The sequence below is a fragment of the Balaenoptera acutorostrata genome, chromosome 12 (assembly GCF_949987535.1).
Source record: "Balaenoptera acutorostrata chromosome 12, mBalAcu1.1, whole genome shotgun sequence".
Taxonomy (NCBI): Eukaryota; Metazoa; Chordata; class Mammalia; order Artiodactyla; family Balaenopteridae; genus Balaenoptera; species Balaenoptera acutorostrata.
In genome coordinates this window covers 29,020,204-29,042,827 of record NC_080075.1, presented here as the reverse complement: position 1 = coordinate 29,042,827, position 22,624 = coordinate 29,020,204, and the positions used below count along the sequence as shown (strand labels likewise).

Sequence of the window (22,624 nt, the reverse complement as noted above, 5' to 3'; positions counted from 1 at the left end):
ATATATCCTATAAGTAGAATCATACAGTATTTGTCCTCTTGTGTTTGGCTTATTTCACTTAGCCTAACATTTTCCAGGTTCATCCATGTTATAGCATATATCAGAATAAATCCTTTTTTTTTTTTTAAGTTTTTTCCTTTGTGATGAGAACTCTTTTTTTTTTTAATTTTTATTTATTTATTTATTTATTTATGGCTGTGTTGGGTCTTCGTTTCTGTGCGAGGGCTTTCTCTAGTTGTGGCAAGCGGGGGCCACTCTTCATCGCGGTGCGCGGGCCTCTCACTATCGCGGGCTCTCCTGTTGCGGAGCACAGGCTGCAGACGCACAGGCTCAGTAATTGTGGCTCACGGGCCCAGTTGCTCCGCGGCATGTGAGATCTTCCCAGACCAGGGCTTGAACCTGTGTCCCCTGCATTGGCAGGCAGATTCTTAACCACTGCGCCACCAGGGAAGCCCCAGAATAAATCCTTTTTATGGTCGAATAATATTCTGCTGTATGATATACCACATTTTGTTCATCTGTTGATGGACACTTGTGTTGTTTTCGCCTTTTGGCTCTTGTAATAATGCTGCAGTGAACACTGCATACAGGTGTTGTTTGAGTCCTTGTTTCCAGCTTGTTTGGGTCTGTACCTAGGAGTGGGGTGGTTTGCCAACCTCTGGTCTAGATTATGTATAATGATAAACTAAATTCCAGAGTGGTTAGGCCTCAGTCTTGATAATGCATAGTTTTGTCAGATTTTTAAATTTTTGCCAATTTGGTCTGTGTGTAATGGTGTTTCATTGTGATTTTAATTTGTATTTCCTGATTTCTAATGGGGGTGAACATATTTCCACATGTTTATAAGCCATTGAACTTCCTGTTTTGTACTATGCTATTAATTTTCCTATTGATGGTTTGCCTTCCTAAATTAATATTGATGAATTGATGTATCCAAATAATGTTTACTCTGTATTTCTGCAGAACAAATAGTGGAGAAAGATGAAGGTCCGTATTATACTCATCTGGGATCTGGCCCCACGGTAGCCTCCATCCGGGAACTCATGGAGGAGCGGTGAGTGATACACAGATGTCCAAGAAGAAATGGGCAAGTTGTTAATAGAATATGGATTTTAAGCACCTCTCGTTTTCATTGCCTTATACTAGACAGCCTACAGAAAGGAATCCCTGATACACAGACTGAAAAGTTGAATGTGGGATTTTCACCCCCAGTGCCCTGGGTTTCTTTCTGTCTATAGGTCTGCCCTTTACAGATCCCCGTAACCCCCTTTTATCTCACTCTTTCTTGAAATATTTTTTATTAAAGAAATGGGGTTAAATGGATGTATGTTCTGTAGAGTTTCCCATGGTCTGAAGTTTGCTGCTACCTTTCCTGTGGTATTGTTTAACAGGTTCTTCTGCCCTGTGTTGTGTAAATTGGTTAGATCTAAAGGCTTGATCAGAATCAGATTGTTTCTTTCTTTCAAAACTACTTCCTAGGTGGTGTTTTGTACCACCAATAGGAGAAATGTATGCCTTGTCTTTGGCCAGTGGGCACCTATTCACATTGTCTCCTGAGTCCTTTTGACATGATCCTAGGAGTTCTTGATTTCTCGTATTTTTATTGGGGGAAGAAGTATTTAGAAAACAGACTCTGGGTGCTGGGGGTCCTCATTTTCTAGGCCATTTCAGTAGAAAGAGCCAAGGTGTATGTGTAGGTTTTTTATTTTTGCTATTGCTTAGTGATTAAATACATACACTGAGTTTATATACACTTCCAATTCGAACTCAAGACTATAGGGCTTTTACTTAACAGTTCTGTTTTGCTTTTTTAAGCAGTTTTGTACAGATAGAAACTTTAAAATCTATGTACGTGTCCACAGTAGATATTAAATACTGTGAGTTCCAGTGTGTAGAGAGGTAAAAATAGCTTAGTGATTGAGAGCATATGGACACTAGAGATAGACTAAGGTCCAGTCCTGGCCCTTCCACTTACTGATGAGTTCTTTGGTAAGTGTTTTTACTTCTCTGTGACTGATGAGTTCTTTGGTAAGTTGCTTTACTTCTCTGTGACTCGGTTTTCTTATCTGCAAAATGGAGAAAATAAAAGTATATACGTTGGAGGAGAGTTATGAGGATAAACTGAATTGATGTCTGGAAAGCACTTAGTGCTTACTAGTAAATATTACATACAGGGTGTCTACATCATATCTGCATTTACTGACTGCATTTTTTTAACAAACATTAGTATTTTAATAGTAAAGGCGTAAATTATGTAAGCCATAAACATGTTTGCTCATACATATACATAGACATACAAATGTGTGGAAGGCTGGGGGCTGAGAATTGTAGCTTAGAATTTCTACAAATTTGGGGACCAGATTTTGTCTGACCAGGGTAACTAATACTGTCATTAATATAGCAGGGAACATGATTTTGAACTAAATAACTGTAGTGATATCCCCGAATGAATAAAAGGTAAGATGGATGGAGCACAGTGATCTGCTATAAACACTCTTAATTATCGTGTACCATCTGGAAACATTTATATTCGTAGTAGCCCATCAGAAAAGCAGTTGATCCAAGACCCAATCTGTAAATTCAAGACTGATTGAAAGAGCACCTCTGAGTCCATAAGAATCATCAAAAAGTCTACAAATAACAAATGTTGGCAAGGATGTAGAGAAAAGGGAAACCTAGTACACTGTTGGTGAGAATGAAACATTTAAAACAGTGTGTGGGTTATTCATGCACGCCTGCATGTGCCCACATGTGTATGTGTTGCAGCTTCAAGGTTGGAGTGGGCATTGTTTTGGCCAGCGATTTTTTTTTTAACATATTTATTGGAGTATAATTGCTTTACAATGGTGTGTTAGTTTCTGCTTTATAACAAAGTGAATCAGCTCTACATATACATATATCCCCATATCTCTTCCCTCTTGCGTCTCCCTCCCTCCCACCCTCCCTATCCCACTCCTCTAGGTGGTCACAAAGCACCGAGCTGATCTCCCTGTGCTATGCGGCTGCTTCCCAGTAGCTATCTATTTTACATTTGGTAGTGTATATATGTCCATGCCACTCTCTCACTTTCTCACAGCTTACCCTTCCCCCTTCCTGTGTCCTCAAGTCCATTCTCTAGTAGATCTGCGTCTTTATTCCCATCCTGCCCCTAGGTTCTTCATTACCTTTTTTTTTTTTTTAGATTCCATATATGTGTTAGCATACGGTATTTGTTTTTCTCTTTCTGACTTACTTCACTCTGTATGACAGACTCTAGGTCCATCCACCTCAGTACAAATAACTCAGTTTCGTTTCTTTTTATGGCTGAGTAATATTCCATTGTATATATGTGCCACATCTTCTTTATCCATTCATCTGTGGATGGACACTTAGGTTGCTTCCATGTCCTGGCTATTGTAAATAGAGCTGCAATGAACATTTTGGTACATGACTCTTTGGATTATGGTTTTCTCAGGGTATATGCCCAGTAGTGGGATTTCTTGGTCATATGCTAGTTCTATTTTTAGTTTTTTAAGGAACCTCCATACTGTTCTCCATAGTGGCTGTATCAATTTACATTCCCACCAACAGTGCAAGAGGGTTCCCTTTTCTCCACACCCTCTCCAGCATTTATGGTTTGTAGATTTTTTTGATGATGGCCATTCTGACTAGTGTGAGGTGATACCTCATTGCAGTTTTGATTTGCATTTCTCTAATGATTAATGATGTTGAGCATTCTTTTTGGCCAGCGATTTTGTGAGGAGTCTTGACACTATTGTTTACAGGTTGAGGGCTGCAGGGGAGTCAAATGTACAAGTTTGATCTGGGACAGTTTTTATGTGTGTTTGTTTTTTGGTAACAATTTTGCAAGATTTTTAGACAGCTCTCTCAATAACTTTTAGTTATGGAAGAGTATGTTTTGAAACAAGGATTAAGAGATAATGATAGGGGCTTCCCTGGTGGCGCAGTGGTTGAGAATCCGCCTGCCAATGCAGGGGACATGGGTTCGAGCCCTGGTCTGGGAAGATCCCACATGCTGCGGAGCAGCTGGGCCCGTGAGCCACAACTGCTGAGCCTGCGCGTCTGGAGCCTGTGCTCCGCAGCAAGAGAGGCCGCGATAGAGGCCCGCGCACCGCGATGAAGAGTGGCCCCCACTTGCCACAACTAGAGAAAGCCCTTGCACAGAAGCGAAGACCCAACACAGCCATAAATAAATAAAATTAAAAAATTAAAAAAGACGTTAGAACATAATAAGACACTTTAAAAAAAAAAAGAGATAATGATAAAGTTGAGATTTGTCCTTTTTTTTTTTTTTGTCATTGCTTTAAAAATAACAGCCAAGTGTAGATTCTTCAGAAACTGATCCAAGGGAGGAATTCCTCTCAAGACCAGGAATACTTGTGTTTCCCCTCAGCAACTGGTTTATTTTTATCTTAAGGGCCTTGTAAATCATGGAACAGATTGTGTTTCCATCTTTATGTTGGCTGCTAGTAAGCTTAGAGCCAGATTTGTGTATCCTCATTAGGAGGAACGTAATTTCTCATCTTTGGCCCGTGGGAGCCTATTCAGGTTCACTCCTGAGTCCTTTTGACATGACCCTAAGGGGTCTTCATTAGCTTCCTTGATTTCTCATGTGATGAAATGTTCTAGGCTCATCTCTTAAAAATACGCACAAGATCCCACCGTTTGCATTTTGCATAACAACATCATGTCTGTTTCCCCCTTTACTCTGATTTCATCACCTGTTATTTTTATCACATAGACATCTTTTTAAGCTCCTTCTGTAACAGGAGGGGAATGAATGATTGCTGAAAATCACCTGGAAGGGGGTCTAGTTTGTGAATGATCCAGGCTGTCTCTTTCTCTAGACTTCCCCCCCAACCCTTTCTCTGCAGGACTGCTCCACTGCCAGGAGTTGGCCAAGGCAAGGAGGGAAGAAAACTGAAATCCAGGGGATGTTGGTGCATTTAGTTTATCTGGGAAAGACTGTGAAAGGAGGAGGTTGAAAGCAAGTCCTAAAATATTATCAGATTTGTTAATGGGTTCCATACCTCCTGGGTACCCAGGTCCTTGTTGTCATAGATAATTGGAGTCAGGTGTTCAAACCCATATCTGAGAATGGCCTGCTGCACAGGGCCACATGTCCTCTAACTGGAAAGGGGATTCTCTGCAGCCTAGGAGTTCATTAAATGTTCATTCTAGGAATGAAAGCACCAACACCATGCTAGCAAATCCTCTGAGTTTGGGGGGAACTGGTCTCATTAATGTGTGATAGAGGTAACCCTGAAGAATCACAACTTTAGATCAGCGGTTATCAAGCTTGAGCATGCTTCAGGTCTCTGGAGGACTTGTGAAAGCACAGATCGCTGGGCCCCACCCCAAGATTTCTGACCCAGCAGGTCTGGGATGGGACCCAAGAGTCTGCATTCCTCCCAAGTTTCCAGAGGATGCTGGTCCCAGCACCACCTTTGAGAATCACTGGCTAAGACGATCAAGTTACCCTTTAGAATAAGGTTTCAGCCTACCCTTCCAGACTTAGTTTAGGGTCTAGGAGTTCACCTATATCCTAGCCTCTTAATGATAGGCCAGAAAGTAAGACATTTAAGGAAAAAGAACTAAATCCAGAGTTGGTTGGTTGTCTTTCAACACAGAGACAGTTCTGGTTAAAAAAAAAAAAAAATTCTAACTGATCAGACAGTGCTTGGCCCTTTTATTTGCTCTCAAATATGAAGTTCACTACAGGAAGCGTTTCTCACAAGGATGGGACGGTGGGGAAGGTCTTGGTCAGAAAGCCCTAGTCTGTGTCCTCAGCTCACCCTCCTGTGGGGAACACGATATCGTGTCCGTTCCAGTGAGAACAGTATGGTCACCTCAGGTTGTTCTTCCCACAGCGACCCCAGGACACACTGAGTGCCCAGGCTCTGTGCTCCTGATAGATGCTTGTGGAGCTGAAAGTTTTCCAGGAACCAAACAAAAGCAGCAGTATCTGGTCTTTTCCTCTTGAGCCAGACCACACTATATAAACTCCCCAGAGTCCTGTCTCCAAACACATTCTATAAGGGACTAACATAGCCTTAGAATTTTAATGTGGCAGTTATCAGCTTTTCACCTCATTCCTGAGGTCCTGAGTGAAATAGAGAACATTGAACTCAGAGAAACCTTAGATCAGCATTTTTTTAAATATTTGTTTTCTTTTCCAATTACAAAAATAAAACATGTCTATAAAAGGCTGTTTTTAAAAAGTCTAGAGTGAATAAAGCTCTCTAATAATTATCCTTCTTAGAAGAAAATACTTTTTAGAAGTTTGACGCTTACGTTACTATTTTTTCTAAGCATTTACGGAGATACACGTATGTATATAGAGAAATTTTTAACAAAATGGGATCAATAATACTATCCCCATGTTTGTAGCTATTACCCCCCACCCCACTTAATTTCTTTCATGTCAGTACATACAATTCTGTAGAATCCTTTTTGACGACTACATGGTTTTCCATTGCATGGACATTTATTTTATTATGTTTTATTTAGCCAGTCCTATACTGGATATTTAAGTTCTCTCTAAATTTTCTGTTGTTGATGCAACAATGAATATCTTCTTCCTAAATCTTGGTGTATTTGTACAGTTTTGTCTGAGGTAGAGACTCCTAGAAGTAGAGTGGATGAGATAAAGAATTATGTGTAACTATATATGTATTTATATAAAGAATATGTAAAACAGAATATGTAGTAGCTATGATAACATTATCCTCTATTAAATAGTATATTAACATAATATGCTATGACCAGATTGGATTTATTACAGAAATATAAGGATTGTTTGATTTAGACAGTCTGTTAAAATAGCATACCTTGTTAATTGACCAAAGGAGAAAAACCATTCAATCATCTATGTCCTTAGTTGCTAAAAATGTATTTGATAAAATTGATCGATTCTTGATTAAAAATCCTTAGAACGAGGACTTCCCTGGTGGTGCAGTGGTTAAGAATCCGCCTGCCATTGCAGGGGACATGGATTCTAGCCCTGGTCCGGGAAGATCCCACATGCCGCGGAGTAACTAAGCCCGTGCACAACTACTGAGCCACGTGCCACAACTACTGAAGCCCGCGTGCCTAGAGCCCGTGCTCCGCAACAAGAGAAGCCACCGCAACGAGAAGCCCGCGCACCGCAACCAAGAGTAGCTCCTGCTCGCCACAACTAGAGAAAGCCCGTGCGCAGCAACGAAGACCCAATGCAGCAAAAAAAAAAAAAAAAAAATCCTTAGAACAGGAAACGCTTAGTAGAGCCCTTCAAAGTAAGGGAGTCTCTATCTCTATCCCAAAGTCAGCGAGCTTCATGCCCAGGGATGAGTAGTTAGAAACATTTCCAGTAAAGTCAAGAAATAAGCAAAGATGCCTGCTAGTGCTTTGGAAGGGGCTGGCCAGTACAGACAGACAAGAGATGGAAATAGAGGCATGGAAAGTGGAAAGGAGGAGGTGGCAAATAACCAGTATTTGCAGATGATATAATATTGTACTTGAAACTAAAAAGCTATTAAAAATAAGACAATTCAGTAAGATGGATGTTTACAGTATTAAGAATAATTAATATTTATTGGGCTCTTCCCTCATGCCAGGAACTTCAGAGTACTTTATTGCACTCCCTGTGGATTATCTCATTTGATCTTTTCCCAAGCCTAGGAGACAGGAACCATTTTTATATCCATTTTACAGATGAGGAAACTGAGGCTTAGAGAAGTTCAGTCATTTGGCCATGGTCCTGTAACAAGAAAGTGCTGCGCTGGCACTCAAGCCCCAGCTCTCTGACCTCCGAGGCTGCACTTTAACCGCCATTGCCCCCAGGTAGCTGTGTGGCCTTGGGCAGGTCAGTTCAGCTCTGGGGGCCACAATTTCATCACCTCTGAATGTGGTGAATCCCTGAGTGTGTGCACACATGTATGGGCCAGGGCAGGGGTGTGTGCAGGAACCAGACGTATTTACTGTCCAAGGGAATCTCAGAGCCAGTTTGTACTGGGTAGGGTCACTTCCCCCTGGCCTCAGCTATCTGTCCTCATCTGTTCAAATGTCAGTTGGGGATTGTTGAAAGAGAATAACAAGGGTTTCCCCATTTGTTTTCTTTTGTCTATTGCATTTTACTGAATTTATAAATAACTAACTCTGCTAACAGGGCTGGATACAAATGACTGTGTTGAGCCTTGGGTTTGAGTGCTCAGAGGTAATAATCAGAGACCTTCTGCCCTGGGACAGAGCGGAGCCAGGTGGACCAGAGGCCCTGGGAGTCTGTAAGTGGGGCTGTGTCCCCAGAGGCTTTCACACGGAATAAACATTTAAATCTTCCTCTTCCTTCTCTATTGCCCCGCAGTAACTAGAAACCCTAGCTGAAACACACTGAGGCTTGCCTTCTTACCAAGACTTGCTCTCCTTTGGGGTTCAGCTGCGCTAATGGTGCCTTCTGTCTCCCTCTCCAGGTACGGAGAGAAGGGGAAAGCCATCCGGATCGAGAAGGTCATCTACACGGGGAAGGAAGGGAAGAGCTCACGGGGCTGTCCCATCGCAAAGTGGGTACGTGTCAAAGCTCCACAGCCCAAGCTGGGCCGGGGAGTGGAGGGCAGACGTGTGCACTGTCCAGGGAGCTGTGAGCCAGCGTCTGGTGCTGGTTAGGGTCATCTTCCCCCAGCCTCAGCTGTTAGTCCTCACTTTGTTTAAATGCCAGCCTCTGATGTCCAGGGCTGGCCTTGGAACTGCTCTGGTCACTACTCTCAGCTCATACTGCCCGTGTGGTTCAGGGCTGCAGAGGGAGGGAGGAGAAGTGGAAGCTGGAGATGTCATCTTGCTCAAGGCTGAGCCCCACCACAGTCCCTGTGACTCCTCTGCCCGCTTTGTGTGCCCTGGAGCTGCAGGTGTTCCTGTCCCCTGTCCACAAGAACAAAGCCTCTGGACAGGGTCAGGGACAGCATTGCATCTGTTTTACTTCTGAGCCACTGTTTCCTATAAGGCAGCCTGTGTGTCTTGGCAGAGGGGACGTCAATGACTCAGACCCCAGTTTCACCCAAAGTTTTCTGACCTTGCCCTTCCAGTCCTCATAGAGCACTTTAGAACCACTGCGGAACCAGTGCCCAGAGCAGCAGCAAGGTTACCAGGTAGCTGTTTGCTCAGTGCTTGGTAGGGAGAATATACATGGAAAATAGAAGGCTCCTTCCCTGTGTTCAAGCTGCTTATGATGTAGAGACACAGGAAGTAAGATCATGGAGACTTGAATAATCGAGGTTTAACACCAAGAGGCAGACTTGGTGCTGTAGAGTTCAGGGGCAAGTGACGTGACCAGCAGGCTGGGTTTCCCAGAGAAGGTGGCTATGCGTGGAGCCATATTAAATGGGCCAGGAGAAGGTAAGAGCATTCCTGGTGAGGAGAGTCATACTGGCAAAGGCAAAAAGGCTGGGTGAACGTACACACGGCTCACTTCGAGTGAGGGATGGTGGTAAGATGACCTTTGTCATCCTCTGTCCGTCTGCGCACATGCCTGTTTTTATCTGGTCTATACCCCATGCCTTTGCACCTTTATGTTTAACGAAAATGAAAGATGTCTGAACCTGAACTACCACATATCTATTTGTAGCAATTTTCAGACAGTAGTGAAGAATTATCTGGAAAAATCTGGAATACTTAAGAGTATTCACAGGTATGTAGAAGCATGTTGTCCCCACCCTTGTGAAAGATGGTCAATACAGTGGGAGGTTGACTATGTCTGCGGCTGATCACGGTAGGGTGTTATCCCCCCAGAGAACCTAGTAGAGAAATGGCATTGTCCCTCTCTCCTGCTAATTCAGGCAGTTGTTGAGGGATTCCAAAGTCTTGGGCAAGAAACTGAAGATCCTTGGGGCATAGGTAGAGATAGGGACTTCTCAGCTTCAGAAACAGCACCTTAAAGAAAGAAGACACCTGGCTATGTGGATGGTGTTGAGGATGAGAACATGCATTTCCAGTCCCCAGACACCCGTGGTCAAGCTTTAGCTCTTGACCAGCTCTTGTATGTCTCTGCTGAGGGCTGAGGAGGAAGTTGCCCAGGTAAAGCATGAGATCAGTTTCTGGGGCTGTGAGAGGGAAGCAGAATGATGGAGGCGGGGGAGGAACTTGGTCCTCAGAACTTTGGTCCTCCAGAGTCTGTGGACAAATGCCCAGAGCAGGACACATGTAGCACAGTGCTTTGTCCAAAGGTTGGAATAACTTGTGGGTATCACCAAGTCTGGTGGGGGATGCCAGCTTTGAAAGAAAAGCTCAGATAGAAGGGAATACATAGTGACAGAGAGGTGAGGAAATTCTGTATCTGATGAGTGAAGATAAAAGGAGAGAGGAAAGAAAATTTTTTTATGAGAAGAGTGGTAGATCATAGAACTGTTACAGTGGCAAGAAAAAGGCCATGCTGAGTTGTGGGGGTTTTTTTTTCCCCCTCTTTTATAGCCATCTCTCATAGTGCGGTGGACTTCTCTTATTTTTTGCCTACACAGCCACCAAATACCCTATGTATTTTGGTTGTAGAGCTCATCTAGAGTTCCACCTCCTTGGAAGTTAGAGAAGGGGCAGGTGTTCCCTTTCTCTGCCCCACCCCCGGGGAAGTGACCCACAAATGCTAAGAAGGACAGATTATCCTTGGTGGCAGCATGGCGTCAAGAGCGCAGGAAGTGGTCCATGGCCACGGGGGAGTGGCAGCATCCAGCGGCCTGTGGTGGACAGTGCCTTCTGTGGCTCTCCCTACTTCCCCTGTCCCATGTCTAGAGCCTGGGTTTTCTTTCCAACTGGGGTTCACGTCTGTGTTTGCAGCCTGAATCCCCAACCAATACCTTCATTACAAGCAGTGTACCTGACAAGTTCTAGACTTAACCGGCTAGGATCTTGGGGGACAAAGCTGAGGTGCATCATGGATACCCAGCAAATGTGTGTTGAGAGAATGATCTAAGAAAGCAATGGGGACTACCCAGAGAGCCTGCTGGTAGTCTCTATTTTAAGGTGGCCTGTACAAAGTATGGAAGTCACCAAGCATGGGAGTAAGGGAGTGACCCACGGAGCATTCCAAAGGCTCAGAATAAACAGAGGCATGCCAGAAGCAAACACTGCAGACGGAAAAAATGGGCTTTTGGTAGAAGAATCATGGAGATGCTGCCTCGCCAGCCTGTAAAGGTAACAGGTCAGAAGGCAGATATTTGAAGAGCCTTCAGGGGCATGGTAGAGTAGACTTACTGGGGAACCCCAGTGGTTGGAACTAAGTACCAAGGGTGAGAGTTATGGGGGAATAGATTTGAGTCTCTGCCTGGTGCTGTTCTAGGTTCAGTGCTCAGGGAATTCCTGCCCAGAATCTAGGTGATTTGTTTACAATCCTGTGATGGCATGTGAACAGTCTGTGTTGCCGTGCTCGAGTGTTGGTTTGTTCACACCTTACGTTGGCCTTTGACTTTTGCACTTTGTGTATTTCATCCTGCTGTGTTCCTTCATAGAGTGTGGATAGGGAGCTGCGCTTTGTTACAGCTTTTTTGAGTGTACCCAAAGGCCTGCGAGGGTGCCACAGGGCTGTCTGCTCATGCCTAGTCACCTTTATGTGTTTGTCACTTGGGAAACCCAAAGGGCGTGACCTCAATCTTAACTTTGACAGGTCGGGTGTCTCTGTGTGCTCTGAACGTGTGTTGCACATGAGTGCAATTAGTCAATGCGCTGCCCGGGCAATGAGCAGAGGTTGACAATAGTGTCTCAGAAACCCTAGTACCTACGATGTGTGCAGATGCCCATGAAATGCCCGACTCAGCCTGCAGTAGGCCAATCACACAGGGATATGATTAATGGCATGTTCATATATTTACTGAGCCACAAAAACAATTTTATAAATAAATTGATGTAATCGATGCTTCCACAAAGGGTGAGGGTGGTGGACACCATTATTGCTGTGGCTCAAAACAGGAACTCTTGGCCCAGTTTTATGTTTTGTTTAGCATACAAGGTGTCCTTTAAATTTTTGAAGCAAATTCTGATACATGCTGCATCATGGATGAAACTTAAGGACATTATGCTAAGTGAAATAAAGCCAGTCATTAAAGGACAAATGCTGTATGATTCCACTTCTATGAGGTACCCAGAGTAGTCAGATTAATAGAGTCAGAAAGCAGGATGGTTGTTACCATGGGCTGTGGGCAGGGGAGAATGGAGAGTTATTGTAAATGGGTGTAGAGTTTCTTTTTTTTTTTTAATTAATTAATTAATTTTATTTATTTTGGCTGCATTGGGTCTTCGTTGCTGTGTGCGGGCTTTCTGTAGTTGCAGCGAGCGGGGGCACTCTTCGTTGCAGTGTGCAGGCTTCTCATTGCCGTGGCTTCTCTTGTTGTGGAGCACGGGCTCTAGGCGCGTGGGCTTCAGTAGTTGCAGCTCTCGGGCTCTAGAGCACAGGCTCAGTAGTTGTGGTGCACGGGCTTAGTTGCTCCGCAGCATGTGGGATCTTCCCGGACCAGGGCTCGAACCCGTGTCCCCTGCATTGGCAGGCAGATTCTTAATCACTGCGCCACCAGGGAAGCCCCGGGTGTAGAGTTTCTGTTTGGCAAAATAAAAAGTTCTGGAGATGGAAAAAGTTCTGGTGATAGTTTGCACAACAACGTGAATATACTTAATGCTACTGAACTGTACACTTAAAATGCTAAATTTTATGTTACATATATCTTACTACAATTTTAAAAATTGAATTTGGTGTTCCTGTGTTTAAAAGGAGAGATTTCATGTGAAAATCTGGATTTCTGTTTTCTTCTTGCAAAACTGGAAGAGGTAGGTACACTCGGCTTGAATTCCCACCAGGCAGTGGTCGATGGAGAGAGGTCTGGCTTCCCACCCATCCCCCAATTCTTTAGTTGTACATCTGGCCTGCTTTCCTTATTGGTATTTCCTGCCCAGTGGCTCTCTCAGCATCTCCCTGCACTGACGGACTCATGACCAAGTCTGTCTCCAGCCCAGACATCTCCTGACCTCCAGACCCATTCTGTTGGGGCTGCTTAGAATAGCCACTCCAGTGTTCCAAAGTGCCTCTGGCCTCAGCATGCTCCCTGCTAACCTGCCAGGAAACACTGCCCACACTCACCCACTTTTCTGCACCACAAAATGTGGAGGTGATTTAAGACATTTCCCTGTCCCTCAGCTCCTATAGTCAGATGGTCCCAAAGTCCCCTTTCTCCTAAAGGTCTCTAGAATCCATGCCTTTTCCTGCTTCATTCCCCACTGTTCTAGTTCCGACTTTATCTGTTTTGCTTGTGTTACGTCAGTGGTCTCCCCATTTCACCCCTCTCCCGACTATCTGCGCCCCTTTCTAAAGCATGTAGCTATGTGTATAAGTGAGCCCCCTGCTTATAGTCCTTTGTAGAAGCCCCGCCTCGAGTCCTTGTCCCTCCTCCTGCCACTCAGAGCCCTTCCCTGTCTCCCCTCTTCACAGGTCCCCACATCTTATCTAGTCACAGAATTCCCTGGGATTCTGGGGGGAGATTCAGCCACCTCATCCCCCGCTCCTGGACCCTTTGCCTTAACATATCTTTGTGTGAGCCAGGACAGTGTTTAGGGAATGAGTGAAGAGGAGAGCAGTGCCCAAGGCCCGTGCTTTTTGTTTTTTTAAACAGCCTTATTGAGGTATAATTCACATACCATACAATTCACTCATTTAAAGTATATAGTTCAGTGGGTTTTGGTATTATTAATTTTTTAAAATTGTGTTAAAATATACATAACATAAAATTTGCCATTTTAACCATTTTTTTTTTAAAAGAAATTCACGGTCTTTTATTTATTTATTTATTTATTTATGACTGTGTTGAGTCTTCGTTTCTGTGCGAGGGCTTTCTCTAGTTGTGGCAAGCGGGGACCACTCTTCATCGCGGTGCGCGGGCCTCTCACCATCACGGCCTCTCTTGTTGCGGAGCACAGGCTCCAGACGCGCAGGCTCAGTAATTGTGGCTCACAGGCCCAGTTGCTCCGTGGCATGTGGGATCTTCCCAGACCAGGGCTCGAACCCGTGTCCCCTGCATTGGCAGGCAGATTCTCAACCACTGCGCCACCAGGGAAGCCCCATTTTAACCATTTTTAAGTGTACAATTCAGTGGCATCAATTACATTCACATTGTTATGCAACCATCACCACAGTCTATCTCCAAAACTTTTTCATCATCCCATACTGAAACTCTATACCCATTAAACAATAACTCCCCAAACCCTCTCTCTCCGCCATCCCAGCCCCTGGTAACCACCATTCTACTTTCTGTCTCTATGAATTTAACACGTACAGGTACCTCATGTAAGTGGAATCATACAGTATTTGTCCTTTTGTGTCTGGCTTGCTTCACTTAGCATAGTGTTCTCAGGGTTCATCCATGTTGTAGCATGAGTCAGACCTTCGTTCCTGTTTAAGGTTGAGTAATATTCCATCGAATGGACATGCCACATTTTGTTCACCCATTCGTCAGTTGACGGACATTTGGGTTGTTTCTGCCTTTTGGCTATTGCTAGGTAATGCTGCTCTGGCCATGGGAGTACAAGTACCTGTCCAAATCCCTACTCTCAGTTCCCTTGGGTGTATTCTTAGGTGTGCCTGGTTATATTTGTTTAACTTTTTGAGGAACTACCAAAAACTGTTTTCCACAGCATCAAGGCCCTTGCTTTTTAACTAAAAACATACAGATATGCACCGTTTTCTCTGCAAATGTTTTAGGACAACATAAAAATCTCTGAATATATTTTGGCTTATAATTTTATCTGTGTTTTGGGTTGGCCAAAAGGTTCGTTCGGTTTTTTCTGTCAGTTGGCTCTAGTAGCGTCTAGTTGTCTTTAACTTCATTCGAAATGCTTTTGTTGGATTGTATTGTGACAGATGTCATATCAGAGTGCATTAAAAAAAAAAACTTATCAAAATTGGTGAATTTTTGTGTAGCCATTTTAATATTGAAGATGGAAGGAAGAAAAGCAACATTTTTGGCATATTATGCTTCATTATTTCAAGGAAGGTAAAAACGGAAAAAAAGATTTGTGCAGTGTATGGAGAAGGTGGTGTGACTGATCAAATGTGTCAAAAGAGGCTTGTGAAGTTTCGTGCAGGAGATTTCTTGCTGGACAATGCTCCACGGTCGGGTAGACCTGTTGAAGTTGATAGCGAATCAAATCGAGACATTAATTGAGAACAGTCAACGTCATACCACTCTGGAGATAGCCGACTTACTCAGAATATCCAGATCAAGCATTGAAAATCATTTGCACCAGCTTTGTTATGTGAATCGCTTTGATGTTTGGATCCCACATAAGTTAAGTGAAAAAAACCTTCTTGACCGTATTTCCACGTGCGATTCTCTACTCAAACTTAATGAAAACATTCTGTTTTTAAAACAAATTGTGACAGGCGATGAAAAGCGGATACTGTACAATAAGGTGGAATGGAAGAGATCGTGGGGCAAGTGAAATGAACCACCACCAACCACACCAGAGGCCGTCTTCATCCAAGGAAGGTGATGTGTATATGGTGGGATTGGAAGGGAGTCCTCTATTATGAGCTCCTTCTTGAAACCCAAACGATTAATTCCAAGTACTGCTCCCAATTAGACCGACTGAAAGCAGCGCTTGACGAAAAGCGACCAGAATTAGTCAACAGAAAACGCATAATCTTCCATCAGGATAATGAAAGACCGCATGTTTCTTTGATGACCAGGCAAAAACTGTTACAGCTTGGCTGGGAAGTTCTGATTCATCTGCCATATTCACCAGACACTGCACCTTCGGATTTCCATTTATTTAGGTCTTTACAAAACAAACTTCTCTTAATGGAAAAAATTTCAATTCCCTGGAAGACTGTAAAAGGCACCTGGAACAGTTCTTTGCTCAAAAAGAAAAAGTTTCAGGAAGATGGAATTAATTATGAAGTTGCCTGAAAAATGGCAGAAGGTAGTGGAACAAAAGGGTGAATATGTGGTTCAATAAAGTTCTTGGTGAAAATTAAAAATGTCTTTTATTTTTACTTAAAAACCGAAGGGACTTTTTGGCCAACTCGATATTCTTATCCCTAAGTCTATATACATTACCAATGACTTAGGTTTTGTAGTAATTATTTTTTTATTTTGCTCTTTAATGTTTTTCTTTCCCTAATTATAATGGTCCTTTAGCCTGTGCGGTTGCTGTCGCCAAGGTGTGACGCCCCTGGTACACTGCCCTAAAGATCTGCACCCCCAGGTCTGTTGGGCAGAGGTGAGGGGCTGTGGCATCCGTGCAGAGGAGCATGGGTGCCCGGCTCCTGTGGTTCACAGCACCCCCGCCCCACCTCCCTGCAGGTGATCCGCAGGCACACGCTGGAAGAGAAGCTGCTCTGCCTGGTGCGGCACCGGGCGGGCCACCACTGCCAGAATGCCGTGATCGTCATCCTCATCCTGGCCTGGGAGGGCATCCCCCGAAGCCTCGGAGACACCCTCTACCAGGAGCTCACCGATACCCTCCGGAAGTACGGGAACCCCACCAGCCGGAGATGTGGCCTCAACGATGAGTATGTGGACGGTCCCAGTGGGCAGGGGTGGGACAGTGGGGTCAGGGCCCTGTGTGTCCTGCAGAGTTAGGACTGTGGTGGAAAGAATGCTTACCTACGGATCTGGCCTGGGGTCTGGCCCTGGCTGGGGAGGGTCTCTTGACTCAGCTTAGCTTTGCTTTCCGCCCCAGATTGACTCTGAGGCTCTAATAGTGGTAACAAGTGTGGAAAAGTGTGAGTGCCCTGCTAATATACGGCATCAGTGGTATTCACAAGACCTACCCTTATAGGGTCCCCTCCCCCATTTTTAAAGTTAAGATATTTTTACTTACAGTAAAATTCATCCTTTGAGGTATACAGTTTGGAGAATTTGACAGATGCTTACAGTCATGTAGCCACTGCCACAATCAAGATATAGAAGAGTTCCATCACCCCCCAGACTCCACCGTGCCCCTTTATAGCCAGGCGCTTCTCCCCACCCCTGGCAAACACAAATCTTGTTTCCTGTCCCTGTAGGGTTGCCTTTACAAGAGTGTCATATGAATGGAACCATACAGCATATAGCCTCCTGAGTCTTGCTTCTTTCCCTGGGCACCGTGTTTCTGAGTTTCATCTATGGATGTGTGTATCAGTAGCTCATTCCTTTTCACCACTGAGTAGTATTCCACTGTGTGGGTGTGTCACAATTTGTTTATTCATTCCCCAGTTGGAGGGCATTTGGGTTGTTTCTGGATTTTATTAAGTGTTGAATGGTAAAGTCAGTGTTCATTTGTTTAAAGGCCTGTCAGCACCTGGGCCTGCAAGAAGCAGGCATGTGGTTCACATTATTCCCGTTTGTGTGGTCTGTGTTGGAGCTGGTCAAGATATTAGAGTTAAGACAAAGTGTAAACGTTATTGGGTTTTTGATTAGATCCTTCCCAGCCATCTCAGACAACCCGTGTGCTTCTCCCCGCAGCAGACTCTCAGACTTCAGGCTCAGGGGTGGGAGCCAAACAGGCTGCTCAGAGCTGATTCTCTGCCCACAAGGGTAGAGATTTGGGAAGGGAGTTGAGGGCAGGGAAGGATGTCATGGCCGTCACTGGGAAGCCAGAGGGAGGGGGAAAATTCCAGAACTAAAAATGTGCCTTGTGTGGCTAACATGTGATATATGTTGCAGCCGTACCTGCGCTTGCCAAGGCAAAGACCCAAATACCTGTGGTGCCTCCTTCTCCTTTGGTTGTTCCTGGAGCATGTACTTCAATGGCTGCAAATATGCTCGGAGCAAGACTCCTCGCAAGTTCCGCCTCGCGGGAGACAACCCCAAAGAGGTGAGCACAGCCCCACAGGGAGCGTGGGACCCTCCTACTCACCCTGTTCCACCTGCTGCCTTTAATAGTCCCGGTGGGACGTAGGATTAGCACACTGTGACTCAGATGTGTAGAAAATGGAACTTCCTTTTTTTTTTTTTAAACTGACCTTATCTTGCAGTGAAATAAGTTATGTGGGGTGTAGTGTGGAGGGATACAATGAGTGAAAAATTAGACTTACCAATTATAGGTACCTCAGACTCTTGCAGTTTAGAAAAGTCTCTTTAAGGTAAATGTTCAGATTCCTCATTAGAATTTGACCCTCTTGGGGCTTCCCTGGTGGCGCAGTGGTTGAGAATCTGCCTGCCAATGCAGGGGACACGGGTTCGAGCCCTGGTCTGGGAAGATCCCACATGCCACGGAGCAGCTAGGCCTGTGAGCCACAATTACTGAGCCTGCACGTCTGGAGCCTGTGCTCCGCAACAAGAGAGGCCGCGATGGTGAGAGGCCCGCGCACCGCGATGAAGAGTGGCCCCCGCTTGCCACAACTAGAGAAAGCCCTCGCACAGAAACGAAGACCCAACACAGCCATAAATAAATAAATAAATAAAATTTAAAAAAAAAAAAAAAGAATTTGACCCTCTTAAAGGGTTATTTCTCCCCTCCATTCTTCTCAAGACATCTTTCTGGGTGTGAGGTGTGGCACAAAGAGGGGCCTCTGGGCCTCAGGCCACCTTCTGGCCAATGCTGGACGTCCCGAGGTGTCCCTCATCCTGCCTGGCTACTGGGCCCACATCTCTGTGCACTTGTCCAGTTGTCCAGGTCCTTGGTGTCTCCTTGCTGGGGGCCTGGCACGGTCCTTGGGCACTGGACTGGCATCCACATGGTATGGCCACTAGGCCTGAGGCCTCCTCCCGCCCACCAGAGCTCCTCCCCAACCCAGTGACAGCAGGACAAGAGGCCTCAGGGTCTCCTCTGCAGGCCGAGCTTAGGCTGGGAACCAGAAGCGTCAGGTCAGGTCGCCTCCCACTCCACCACTTCTCTGTTGCCCTGGTTGTGAGGACCATCCCGAGGGGGTCTCCACTTGGAGTCCAGATGCAAAGCAGGCACAGGCCTGAGTGGGCTCTCTGTCATGTCCCCTCCAGCCTCCCTGCCTCCTGCCTCCTGCCTCCTGCCTCCCTGCCTCCCTGCCTCCCTGCCTCCTGCCTCCTGCCTCCTGCCTCCTGCCTCCTGCCTCCTGCCTCCCTGCCTCCTGCCTCCCTGCCTCCTGCCTCCTGCCTCCAGTCTCCATGCCTCCTGCCTCCCTGCCTCCTGCCTCCTGCCTCCTGCCTCCAGCCTCCCTGCTTCCTGCCTCCCTGCCTCCTGCCTCCTGCCTCCCTGCCTCCTGCCTCCTGCCTCCTGCCTCTGCTACTGTGAGGGGGGTACTGGATCCAGGCAGTACCTTGATCCCAGTCTCTACCTTCCAAACCTCTCCAAGCTCCTTTTACCAGAAGGGCTTCCCCCTTTTCCAGGGGACAGGGACTGTCCTGGGGCACATTTTTTTTTACACTACATGTAAATTTCTATGCTCAGACTTCCAAGCTTTGCTTTTCAGAAATAAAAGGAAGCATGTCCAAATTTAGAACCCCTTTTTTCCCCTCAAAGCCCAGCTTTCTGACTATTACACGATCTAGTCTAAGAGTCTGATTTGACACTAGACTTTTATTTATGGCAGTGCCTGGCCTCCCCCAGAAGCAGCAAATGCAGTTGCTTCAATGAATGGAGGAGTCCCAGTGCCACCAGGAACTAGGAATTACCATGAATGAAAATAATTGCTTTAATTTCTCACAAATACTTTCCCTGTTCCATCAGCTACCATTTCCTGTGCACTTACTAAGTGCTGGGTACTCTGCCCAGCACCTCACAGGTGTCTCAGTTAATCTCATGACAGCATGAGGATCTAGGCGCTATTACTGCTCCCTTTACACGTGAGGCAAATGGCTTGCCCAGGGCCATGTGACAGTGATGATGAAGTCAGCATTTAAACCCTGGCCTGTGTTTCCCCAGAGCTCACAAGCCTCACCCCCGTGTTGTGCTGGCTTCAGGCCCACTGTGCTGGTGGCAGCATCTGGAAGGCAGCCAGGGAGGTGCAGTGAGGCTGGCTGGCAACTCTGGCCGCCCTGCTGGACAGACAGCTGAGCCATTGGTCTCACCCTTCCATTTCTAATTCTGTGAGTTTGGTACCTTTTTTCTTCCCTCTTCCTCTTCTTTCTTCTCCATAAATTCTTCATGCCTGTGCTCAAGGCTAGCTAGGAGCCCCCATAGCCCAACTTGTTACCCTCAGAGAGCCAGAGAGAGGCTGCAGATACCTGAAACTCTCTGCCAGTCTGAGGGCTGCTGCTTCGTCGAGGGCAGCACTATCCAGTGGAACTTTCTGTGATGATGGAAATGTTCTCTGTAGAAAACACACAGCCATGGGAGCCACATGTAGCCACTGAGCATTTGAAATGTGGCTAGTGCAGTGGAGGGGCTGAATTTTCTTTTAATTTTTAAAATTAAAAAAAAATTTTTTTAAATTAATTAAAACTTTTTAATTTAAAAAAAATTTTTATTTAATTTTAATTAAAATGAATTTATATTTCAATAGCCACACGTGGCTTGTGACTAAACACATGAGATGGTGCAGGTCTAAAGGACAGAACGTTGCAGTCTGGCTGTGTGCCTGGCTCGTGATGGGCGCTGGGCCTGGCTGGCTGTGGGATTTCTAGCACAAGCGTCACCCCCCCCTCCCTGCCTTTATTTACCTGTCTGGACTACTGCAAGAAGGACCCACGCCTGCGGCTCGTGCCTGTACATGCCTGCCATCCCACACCTCTGACCTAGGGTGTTGAGCAAGTGCTTAGCAAGAGCAGGAACCTGTTCTAGGTGTTCTGAGCGGCACTGGGCTGGAGCCTGGCAGAACAGGTGCTTAGTAGTCAGGGTGACCAGACCCTCAGCCAGTGTCTTTCCTGGTGAGCTTCAGCGTCTCCAGCATTAAAACAGACCTGGCACCGTACCCCTCCCAGAGGGAACACCGTAAAGATACCTGATGGCTCCTTACTTCCTACCTTCCCAGTGGCAACCTGGCAGTGGTTCTAGAATGGAGGTCAATTTCCAGTGTGCAGAGTTTGCCAGGCAGGGCTGCTCTGGAGGTGTGTGACTGTTCTTCTGTCCACAGGAAGAAGTGCTCCGGAAGAGTTTCCAGGACCTGGCCACCGAAGTTGCTCCCCTGTATAAGCGGCTGGCCCCCCAGGCCTATCAGAACCAGGTATTGGGTCTTGGGCTGTTCTGTGCCCACGTGTCACCCACATCTCTGCCCAGGCTCCCTGAAGTGGGGGAACGGCAGAGTGGGTTCCTTATGGGAAAAGCCCAGCCAGAGCTAGAGCAGTGATCTTTGTTAAGGTCTTTGTTAAGACCCCTTGTTTACACCAAGCTAACCACATCCCAGGCTGTCTCTCCTGTATCCTTGGTCTTTGTCTCTCTCCCCTTAATAATCCTCCACCTCCTCTGCTGTGGTTTCTACTAGGGAGGCTTGAGTTTCTCTCACCTGTCACTTCTGCACCCCATAGACGAGGTGAGAAGGACTTGAGATAACCCGGAAGGAAGTAACCCCTTATAGGGACTTCAGCCAGAAAACCTCCCTCCTACAGCCCAAGTACAAGATGGCTGTGGTCCTTAACCTCCTTCCTCCCTCCTTCCCTCTAAGACCTGGCCTCCCCCATGCCGAATCAGGGCCACTCACCTCAGGTCACTCGAGCAGCTGTCCTTGGCCATCCACACAGGTGACCAATGAGGAAATAGCGATTGACTGCCGCCTGGGGCTGAAGGAAGGGCGGCCCTTCTCAGGGGTCACGGCCTGCATGGACTTCTGTGCCCACGCCCACAAGGACCAGCATAACCTCTACAACGGGTGCACGGTGGTAAGGAAGCCTGTGACCTGTCACAGCCCCACCTGCGAGACGATCCTGGGAGGGCGCACACTTGTTCTCTGCAGATAGGTGGGCTCAAGGCAGGGAGGGACCCTGCCAGACTGCCTGCTCCTGCCCACTTCTCTGGGAGATGCAGGGGCAAGGCTGGCTTGGGTGCTGCAGAATGCAGCCTCTTGGGCACCCAGTGTCTCCCAGTTCTCTAAAGTGTGGCTCCAGGTCTCTCTGAGTTTGGATTTAAGTCCAAACAACCTTTTGATTCATTCATTGAGCAAATGTTTATTGTGCCTCAGGTACTGCTCTAGATGCCGGGGAATAAACTGGACAGAGTGCTGCCCAAAAATGTGATATAATGTCCAGTAGCAAGGAAGGCTGTGAGGAGAAGATGAAGTAGGGTAAGGGATGAAATGACAGCAGATGCTATTTTAGATGACATGGAGAGAGGCCTGTATGAGGAGGGGCACCTGAGCAGAGACGCGGAAGTAAGGGACTGAATGCGTGAGGGTGGGGTACTCCAGGCAGAAGGACCAGCACAGGCAAAGGCTCAGAGGAGTGAGATTAGAGGAGCAGGGAGGGGTGAGGTCGCAGGGAGCATGGCAGGCTGGGAGGAATGTGGGTTGTGCTCTAAGTGTGATGGGAGGCCCTAAGATCTCATTTATAAAGTCAGAAGCACTCTCTTGCTCCTGCAGATGGAGAATAAAATATGTTGGGGTAGGGGTGGGGGGGGGGAGAATCAGAGCAAGCAGGCCAGGTAGGAGGCTGGGACACTTGTTCAGGCCAGAGGTGACAGGGCTTGGGCAGGAGTGAGGGTGGGGCGTGGGGAGTAATTGGACAGGTTGTGGGTTGATTTTGAAGGCGTAGCTGAGAGCCGTTGCTGATGGGGTGGACCTAGGATGTGTGAG

The 22,624-nt window shown here is 46.2% G+C and overlaps 1 protein-coding gene across 8 annotated transcripts in view; it reads left to right on the top strand.

Annotated features, from left to right (window-relative positions):
• The window catches only part of TET3 (tet methylcytosine dioxygenase 3), a 115,156-nt gene that overhangs the window by 81,408 nt on the left and 11,124 nt on the right, over positions 1–22,624 (top strand). For all 8 annotated transcript variants that reach the window (XM_007189011.2, XM_057558150.1, XM_057558151.1 and 5 more), the window contains 6 exons: positions 964–1,054; positions 8,448–8,541; positions 16,305–16,513; positions 17,649–17,799; positions 20,975–21,064; positions 21,579–21,716. In XM_007189011.2, the coding sequence (XP_007189073.2) occupies positions 964–1,054; positions 8,448–8,541; positions 16,305–16,513; positions 17,649–17,799; positions 20,975–21,064; positions 21,579–21,716 (773 nt within the window). The remainder of the gene's footprint in view (positions 1–963; positions 1,055–8,447; positions 8,542–16,304; positions 16,514–17,648; positions 17,800–20,974; positions 21,065–21,578; positions 21,717–22,624) is intronic.